The 10,126-nt window shown below is 39.8% G+C and overlaps 1 protein-coding gene across 4 annotated transcripts in view; it reads left to right on the top strand.

The window, feature by feature from the left end:
- Positions 1-10,126, top strand: part of CHRDL1 (chordin like 1) — a 125,480-nt gene that overhangs the window by 20,639 nt on the left and 94,715 nt on the right. For all 4 annotated transcript variants that reach the window (XM_023508721.1, XM_023508722.1, XM_023508723.1 and 1 more), the window contains exons 2-3: positions 5,022-5,134; positions 8,413-8,506. In XM_023508721.1, the coding sequence (XP_023364489.1) occupies positions 5,022-5,134; positions 8,413-8,506 (207 nt within the window). The remainder of the gene's footprint in view (positions 1-5,021; positions 5,135-8,412; positions 8,507-10,126) is intronic.

The following is a 10,126-nucleotide window of genomic DNA, read 5'->3' on the forward strand; positions in this document are numbered from 1 at the left end:
GGGCTCCTGTAGTCCCAGGTACTCAGGAGGCTGAGGCAAGAGAATCACTTGAGTCCAAGAGTCTGAGGTTGCTATGAGCTATGATGCCATGGCACTCTAGCAGGGGTGACACAGTCAGACTGTCTCAAAAAAAAAAAAAAAAGAAAGAAAGAAAAGAAAAAGGTTCCTCCAAGAATTTTCATGACTTAGCAGTTCATTTCTTTTTATCATTGATGTCTGGTTGTATAAAACCTTGTTTATCCATTCCCCAATTGAAGAATATCTTCGTAGCTTCCTGTTTACAGCAACTGTGAATAAGGCTTCTATATATTTGTGCATAGGTTTTGATGCGGACATAAGCTTTCAACTCATTTGGATAATACCTTTGAGTATTATCCCTATGTCTTATGTAAAGCTATGTTTAGTTTTGTAAGAAACTGCCAGACTACCTTCCAAAGGGACTTTATTGTTTTGCATTATCCCAGAAATGAATGAGAATTCCTGTTGGTGTTCTCATCCTTACCAGCATTTGGTGTTGTGAGTGATTTTGGATTTGGGCCATTCTAATACGTGTATGATGGTATCACATTGTTATTTTGACATCTCTATATCTTCTTTGATATAGAGTAGTGTGTATTCAAGTACATCACTTCTCTATCTTGAAGTGTGTATTCAAGTGTGTTTGAATACGCACTTTGAAGTGTGTATTCAAACTGTATTCCCATTTTTTTTTTTTGAGACAAAGTCTCACTATGTTGCCCTGGGTCAAGTGCCATGGCGTCACAGCTCACAGCAACCTCAAACTCCTGGGCTTAAACAATTCTCTTGACTCAGCCTCCCAAGTAGCTGGGACTACAGGCGCCTGCCACAGCCAGCACCTGACTATGTTGCAGTTGTCATTGTTTAGCAGGCCCAGGCTGGGCTCAAACCCGCCAGCCCTGGTGTATGTGGCCAGTGCCCTAACCATTGAGCTGTAGGCATTGAGCCTGTATTCCCATTTTTTAAATTGGGTTGTTTACTTTCTTATTCTTTTGTTTTGATTTCTTCACATATTTTAGATAAAAATCTCATAGCAAAAATGTAATTCACATTATTGTCTCTCAATCTGTGTTTTTTTCATTCTCTTGACATTGTCAATCAATGAGAAGTTTTTAATTTCAATAAAGTCCTATTTTACGAAAAAAGTCCATATTTCTTTTATGGATTGTAGCATTGGAGTCCTATCTAACAACGGCTTACCTACTAGGGTTTATATTAGAGTATATGATCCATCTTGAGTTCATTTTTGCATATAAGATAAGATGTGAGTTAATATTCATTTATTTCACATTTTACATATGATTGTTCAATTATTTTTGCAGCATTTGTTGAAAATACTATCCTTTCTTTATTGAACTACCTTTGCATCTGTGTTGAAAATCAATTGATTACAAGTGTGGTTCTATTTTTTTTATTCTATTGATCTTTTTGTCTAATCTTCGGCAATACCACATTGTCTTTAAAAATTATAGTTTTATATTAAGCCTTCATCATCTTTTTCAAAATTGTCTTGTCTCTTCTAGTTCCTTTGCCTTTCCATATATATATTTTTAATTGCATTACCAGTTTTTATAAAGTATCCTACTGGCAGATGTATTTGGATTGCACAGAATCTATAAATCACTTTGGGAAGAGTTGGTATCTTTTTTTTTTTTGAGACAGAGCCTCAAGCTGTCCCCCTGGGTAGAGTGCTATGGCATCACAGCTCACAGCAACCTTTAACTCCTGGGCTCAAGCGAGTCTCCTGCTTCAGCCTCCCAAGTAGCTGGGACCACAGGCGCCTACCACAACGCCTGGCTGTTTTTTGGTTGCAGCCATCATTGTTGTTTGGCGGGCCTGGGCTGGATTCGAACCCACCACCTTAGGTGTATGTGGCTGGCGCCTTAGCCACTAGAGCCACAGGCGCCGAGCCAAGAGTTGGTATCTTAACAGTATTGTGTCTTCCAATTCATAAACAAGGTTTAACTCTAGTTTTTATGGCTTACATTGATTTCATTAATCAGTGTTTTTATAGTTTTCTGGGCTCAGATCTTGCACATACTTTGATTTATACCTTGGTATTTTCATGTTTAGGGTATAGCTATTACAAATGGTATGCTTTCAACTTTCAATTTCCAGTTGTTCATTGTATTACAGAATACATAACTGTGATTAGTTTTTGTGTGTTGTTGGCTTATATCCTGGAATCTTGCTGAATTCTCTTACTATTTATAGTAACTTTAGCAGATGCTTTGAGATTTTCTATGTAGAAAGTAAAAATAAATACATATTTATGTATGATTATCCAAATAAATAAATAAAAAGTTAAAAGCCAATATATAGGGCTTTTATTTATTTTTCTTACCTTATTTCACTGGCTAAGATCTCCAAGAGTGGTGAAGCAGACATCCTTGCATAGCTCCTGATCTTAGGGAGAAAACATTCAGTTTTTTGCCATTAAGTGATGCAGGCTTTTTGTAGATGCCTTTTATCAGGTTGGGGGAGTCCTCTTCCCATTTGCTCAGAGTTTTTGTCATGAATAGATGCAGGATGTTTTCACATTATTTTTCTGCATGTGTTGCAATGATTACTTGGTTTTTCTTCTCCAGTTTTGTGACATGGTGAATCATATTGATTAAACTGTGAATGTGAAATAGCTTTGAATTTTCAGGATCATTCCCACTTGCTCGTAAAAGTATTATCCTTTCTATCCATTGTTGGATTTAATTTGCTAAAATTGTGTTCAGAATTTTTGCATCTATGTTAGTTAGAGATATTGGGCTATAGTTTCTTTTTTCTCTTTTTTGATTTTTTTTAAATTTCAGGTTAATGTGAGGGTACAAACAACCAATTCACAATATTTGCATTTTTTAGGTAGAGTCCCTCTTGTAGTTGTGTCCTGCACCCATAAGGTGTGCCATACACCCCTACATTGTGCCCATGTCGTTTTTTTTCTTATAACATCTGTATCTGGTTTTGATCTCAGTATAATACTTACATCAAAGAATCAGTTGAGAAGCATTCCTGCCTCTTCAGTTTTCTTGGAAAGATTTGGTAGCATGTTTGATAGAATATATCAGTGAAGCCATGTGGCCCTGGAATTTCCTTTGTGAGAAATTTTTCGACTCCTAGTAATTTTCCTCCTAAGTGCTTCTTTAGCTGAATCCTACAATGATGTGCTGCATTTTCATTTTCATTTGGTATAAAAAACTTGCTAACAATAATTTCCCTTTCGATTTCTTCTTCAACTCACAGACTACTTATATGTTATAAACTCGTTAAAAGTGGTAATCTTATGCTAGGATTATATATGATGTTTTTTTCTTCCCTATAGCTATGGAAGAATAGTTATGTTTTTATTACTGTTTCTTTTGTGTGTTTGTGTATGTTTTTCAGTTTTCTACACTGAGTACACATTACCTTCCTAATAAAATAATCAACAAATACAAAATAATACTAGGTGTTTTAGAGCACTTTACAATTTACAAAGTGCCTCATTTAATATTCTAATATCCGCTTGAGAAACATAATCCATATTTTACAGATGTGGAAAACTGAGGTTGACAGAGTTTGACTTGCTCAGTGTCACAGCTAGAGCTAGTTAAAACTGAAGCCCAGATCTTTGTCACCCACTCGCCTGCTCTGCAGAAGTTGGAAATAAAGATTTGAAATGTAAATTGGAATTCACCTGCTGGGTAGTTGGAAAGATTCAGAGAGCGTCTTTAAAGAAATAAGTGACATGAGGCCTCTATCTGAATGTAGTTTTCATTTTAGGCTCTGGTTACTAGTGAGGTTAAATGTCTTTTCATGTTTATTCTCTGTTCTCATTTCTTCTCTGAATTGTCTCTTCCTGGTCTTAGATTATTTTTTCTATTGGATTGGTTGGTCCTTTACTTCTTGATTTGAATGATTAAAACGTTTCCAGTGCTAATACTTTGTTTATTGTATGTTGGAAGGATCATCTTCTGGTCTTTATTCTTTCAGTTTTGATTATCAGGGAAATGTATACTACTGAAGGGAGGAAAATTAATGTATTTGCTACAAGAAGAGTATTGATTTATTTTGACCTTATATGATGGCACTCAGCAGATAGGATATATTGCGATTAGAAGATAAACTGCTTGGTTTGGAAATTCAATTTACCAGTCATTTGTCAATTGCTTTTTTTTGGCCACGTTGTACTAGGATGATGGATAAGAGAGTAAGGAATAGATGTTGCCTGCTTTTGAAGACCCTGCTGGAGAAATGAGCTCTATACATTAAGACAGGCAACATGGTGTGCGCTCAAATGAACTATAGTATAAGATAAGTTATGGCTACCAAAATTTCTGTTCCATTAAAGGGGGAGTTGAATGGTTTAAGTTAATTAGGAGGTGCTTGTGCAGTAGGAGGTCTATAAGTTGAGTGGAACAGAGACTTGGTGTAAAAATTTTTTCACATCATTTTATCTCCAACATTTAGTGTAGTACCTGATAATCAATGCTCAAATATTTGTTTAATGATTGAATGATTTTTAGCATGTGTAGGCAAAGCCATTTGTAGAGACCTAATACAATGTGTGCAGTCTATTGCTTCTCAATCACCATCAAACGCTCAGACATTAGTTTGCATTTCCAAAGAAAGGGAACACATCCTTTTGGGGAGGAAAAAGCATACATGTTATACTCCTTTATCTTATAGTTGTAACAGAGTAATAATACTTAAGAGTTTGTGCTTAGCTGTCAGCCACAAACCCAGCCACTCAAACCTGGGTTTGAGTCCCAATCAGCTGGTTATGTGACCCTTCATTTTCCTCATCTATAAATTGAGACTAATAGTTACATCTACTTTATGGGTCATTGTGAGGATTCTGTGAGCAAAGTATGTTAAACATTGCATGCATAGTGGGAGCTTGATAAATACTCACTCTGCCTTTTCCATTGATAAGTACTAAAAGGGATGAAACTTGTGATTACCTTTGAATTTTGTTACTTGATAGGTGTTTTAAAACAGACTTTTTTTTTTTTCCATTTTGTTCCCTACAGACTCAGAGACGTATTGTTTGTTTCAAGACAAGAAGTACAGAGTGGGCGAGAGATGGCATCCTTACCTGGAACCTTATGGGTTGGTTTACTGTGTGAACTGCATCTGCTCAGAGGTACAGTTTCTCATGGTGTGTGATTTCCCAGTTTGTTGCTGAGCACGCAGAGGGGCTTTTAGTATCCAGATGGCCAGGGAGCATGGGTGATAAAAGCCGAAAAGAAACTAAGAAGCAGACTGTATGGAAAAATAAATGTCTCCTATCTGTTCTCCTCTGTTGCTTTTTGGCTTGAATTTTATGGACTGTCCGAGTATTTGCTACGGACAGATACCTGAGGATATCTTTAGGCTAATAGATCATAAGTATCTGTGAGATAGCAGAAGAGCTTTCTAGTGGGAATGAGGGCAGAAGCCAAATAGAATACTTGAATTTTAAGACAAAATAATTCTTGAAAACTATTTTCAAGGCTGATGTTTAGAGAGGAGGTTAGGACAGATTATAAACTGGTTCATTGGTAGAGTAGATTTTATGCTATCTCAGCCAGTAACTGTAATTAAGACTGAGTTTATGAAACCTTGGCCTGTACCTGGTGAGGATTAAAGTTCTTCTGGCTTGGCCTTGGCTCCTGTCCAGTCACTCAAAGAAGCTTTTGGGCAAGTTAAACATTATCTTTGCAATAGCTTAAGTGGGTAGTTCCATCTTCTTTTCATGGCATTGACCTAGGACCTCATCTGGGTATGTGGTCCATCTTTCTGAACAAGCCTCTATCATCATGTATTAGGCCAGGATTTCTCAACCTCTGCACTATTGACATTTGTAGGGCAGATAATTTCTTGTGGTGGGGGCTGGCCTGTGCCTTGTAGAGTATTTAGTATTATCTTTGGCCTCTACCCGCTGGACAGCAACTCTAGTTGTGACAATCAAAAATGTCTCCAGACATGGCCAAGTGGTCTGGGGAGCAGAATCACCCCTGGTAGAGAAACATTGCACTAGGCCATTTGGGAAGGAAGGCTTCATATGATGGCTTGAGAATTGAGAATGCTGAACATATCCAAAGAATTTTCAAGACCTGATGTAAGAACTGAAACTCCTCCCCCACGCCTAGCTAGAATAGGAGCAGTCACTTTCAGGCTTGTTTACCATTTGAACAGAATTTTGGACTTTTAGAATTTTGAACATGGAGAAATCTAACTAACCTTCAGGATCAGCACTGAGAGGCTAAGGACAGACCAAATTTCCAGCACCGGATCTGCCACCTATGAGAATGTACATTGGACAAGTTAACCTCTCTGAGATCATTGAGTTTCTTCTCCTTTAAAATGGGTGTATGGCACACCTCTTGGGAGCAGGTCACAATTATCAGAGGGACTCTATCTAACAAATGCAAACATTGCAACCTAATTCTTTGTGCTGTCAAATAAGCCTGAAACAGGTTCGGCACTAGTAACTCAGAGGTTAGGGCACTGGCCACATAGACTGGGGCTGATGGGTTCAAACTTGGCCCAGGCCTGCTAAACAACAATGACAACTACAACAAAAAAATAGCTGGGCATTGTGGCAGGCACCTGTCCTCCCAGCTACTTGAGAGGCTGAGAGGCAAAAGAATCACTTAGGCCCAAGAGCTTGAGGTTGTTGTGAGCTGTGACGCTACAGCACTCTACTGAGGGCGACATAATGAGACTCTGTATGATCCAATAATCCCACTGTTAAAAAATAAGATAAGGCTTGGCGCCTGTGGCTCAAGCGGCTAAGGTGCCAGCCACATACACCCAAGGTGGTGGGTTCGAATCCAGCCTGGGCCTGCCAAACAACAATGACGGCTGCAACCAAAAATTAGCCAAGTGTTGTGGCGGGCACCTGTGGTCCCAGCTACTTGGGAGGCAGAGGCAGGAGACTCGCTTGAGCCCAGGAGCTGGAGGTTGCTGTGAGCTGTGATGCCACAGCACTCTACCCAGGGGGACAGCTTGAGGCTCTGTCTCAAAAAAAAAAAAGATAAAGTGGGATAATATTATATTACCTATTTCATTGGGTTGTAGTAATGATTAAACTTATAAATTGATTTAAATCACTTAAAACAGTATTCACGTAAACATTCAAGAAATGTTAACTGCTGTTATCATCACCATTGTCTTGATCATTGCAGTTATCATTATCATTATTATTTTTGATCTATTAACTCTAGACCACAATTTAGTATATAGCATTAAGAAGGATTCAGTTTAAACCACAGCTAGGTGGTTTCTAATGTGCTTCAGTGATCTCACCTCCAGGCATTACCATCTGGCTCTGAGGAGTGTGATACGTAAGGGGTTTCAATGGTATTTCCAAGTACAATACTCCAAAAAGTTACTGTAGAAAGTACATGAGAAAAAAAAAAAGGTTGTGATAAGGGGATTCTGATTTGGATCAAATAAGTCTGCTTCTTTTAAATGACTAGAACATGTATTAAATAAGAGAATTTGGGACTGATCAACTGCCTGCTATGGCCTGATTTTGTCAGATTCTTAACCTGACATGTTGGAGACTGACAGCTAACCATTGTGTATATGTGTGAGAAGAGACTTTTTGATGTCTGCAGGGCAGTGGAAATGTTAATATGACCCCAGTGCCAGCAGCTCAAGCAGTAGACGTCTTTTTCTTCATCCTCTTCACTACCCTCTTCCCCTATAGCAGCCTAAGAGATACAGGCAGTTTTTGCTTCAAATGAATTATGGATGAATAGTATGAATGTAAAATCGATTTCCAGAGTCTTCCTTTGTTCTAGCAATGGTTGTGAGCTGTCAGAGCTAGGGATCTTGTAAATGAGGCAGGGACCCAGTCACCCCACCCAGGCATACTACCTAATCAGCTCACTTCCAAACTCTAGCCTGGTCTCAGAAGAATTTTGGCTGAAAAAGGAAAGGAGGAAAAGAGTCACTTAGTCTGTGCCAAGGCAGAGTTATATGGAATTCAGAATCCACGTGCTAGAGATGATTCTTTGCCCAGGGCTGGGCAGCAGCTCAGGGGACCCATTGGGCATAATCTCTTCCCTTCATGGCATTGGGGCAGGTGATTATGAAATCGGAGTAGGTTCTTGGAAAAGATACGCAGTTAGAGCTGGGGAATGGTTGAAACACCACAGAACCAGGCCAGAGGAAACCTCCCACAGTTAACGGGAAGCTTTAAAAACTGGAGCAGTAGTGATCCCAGCCTTAGAAAAATATTCCAGTAAGCTATCAACCGACCTAGCAGAGGTGCTAGTGATGACAAAAAGAAAGAAATTGTTGATTGAATTCAACTCCCTGAGAATGCATTATTCACTGTCTGGGTGAGTCGCTGCCTGACTGTTTTTCCTAAACTGGCATGATCTAGCAGCCTTTAAAAGCCTTTTTTGTTGTTGCCTTTTTGTCTTTTAGAACGGGAATGTGCTTTGCAGCCGAGTCAGATGTCCAAACCTTCATTGTCTCTCTCCCGTGCATATTCCTCATCTGTGCTGTCCTCGCTGTCCAGGTAAACCAGTTTGCCTCTTTTGTTCCCAGCTCTGGTTCTCCTTGCTCCCTCTATACCCAACCCAACCCATCTCCTTAATTCCTCAGAAGGGAAACATGTCCAGACTGAGACAACAATAGGACACTTATAGTCAGCTCAAACTGGCCCCTAAATCCTTCTTATAGTCCAAGAAGGGCACATTCTCGGCCCTAATAAGTTTATTGGGTACCCAGTAACAGATTTTCATTGGGCTTTTAATCATTTGAAGGTGGGTGTCAATTGGGGGATGGGACTTGTGGCCCAGAGATTTTCTGCCATAAATAGCCTCTTCCTGCCATGAGCAGCAGGCACCAGGGGAGTTGTAGCATGGCGGCACGTGTCTTATGCAATTAGTGCTGGAATTGCATCCAAGCATAGCGTCTAAATTATGAGGGGCTGTTCATAAATCAAAGGAGCTGAACCAGTGAGGTTTATGACAGTATAAAGCTGCCTGCCTGCTGAATAGTCACCTCCTCTAGACTGCACAATTATTATGTACACATTGTTAAGAGCAACTCTAAGGGGTAGCCAGGCAGAGACTTTTTCACAAGGCTGTTAGGACGTCTACTTTCGTGATTTGCAGCTGGAGCATTTGTCTGAGGCAGGGGTGCCCTCAATGACACTTCGTTCACATCTGAATGGGGTCAGGTTCCCGCACCAAAAGTATGTAAGTGTGGACTGATTCAGAGAAAGCCTGTGGGCCAGGTAGCGGTCCTAGGAAAAACTACTTGACAGTCTTGGGGTCTGCAAAGTGGAATCCTTGTCATCCTGTAAGTTTATTCTGTTTCCCTTTAAGATGGAAATTCTTGAGCTGGGTTCCTGGTGGGCTTTTAGGGGGTCAGATAGCCCTTTAAAATTGTTTGCAGTTTTTGATGTAATTGTGCATATGTGTAAATTCCTTTAGAGAGGATATTTAGCTTTAATGATATTCGTAAATGGGAATACATGAGCCCTAAAATATGAAGAACAACCACCCTAGCTAGGGTATAGATGGTTCTTTTTAAATATTTAGGAATTCAGGTGGGTGTGGTGGCTCATGTCTGTAATTCCGCTGAGGCGGGTGAATTGCCTAAGCTCAGGAGTTCAAGACCAGTCTGAGCAAGAGCAAGACCTCATCTCTAGAAATAGCAAGGTGTGGTGGCAGGTACCTGTAGTTTCACCTACTTGGGAGGCTGAGGCAGGAGGATCACTTGAGCCCAAGAGTTTGAGGTTGCTGTGAGCTGTGATGCAATGGCAACAAACTGAGACACTGTTTAAAAAAAAATTTAGGAACCTTCTGGAACTGAAGGTTCCTAAAGAAATAAGAAAGAAATAAAAAGTATCAGGTAAAAAGTGATAGGGATAAGGCTAGGAATGAGGTTTAATGAAAACTCAGTTAAGGCTCAGTGCCCATAGCTCAGTGGTTAGGGTGCCGGCCCCATGCACCAGGGCTGGTGGGTTCCAACCCAGCTTGGTCCTGCTAAACAACAATGACAACAACAAAAATAGCTGGGTGTTATGGTTGGCACCTGTAGTCCTAGCTACTTGGGAGACTGAGGCAAAAGAATTGCTTGAACCTGAGAGTTTGAGGTTGCCGTGAGCTATGATGCTATAACACGCTAC

This window comes from Otolemur garnettii, unplaced genomic scaffold (genome assembly GCF_000181295.1).
Source record: "Otolemur garnettii isolate 467f Iridium unplaced genomic scaffold, OtoGar3 scaffold00267, whole genome shotgun sequence".
NCBI classification, from domain to species: Eukaryota; Metazoa; Chordata; class Mammalia; order Primates; family Galagidae; genus Otolemur; species Otolemur garnettii.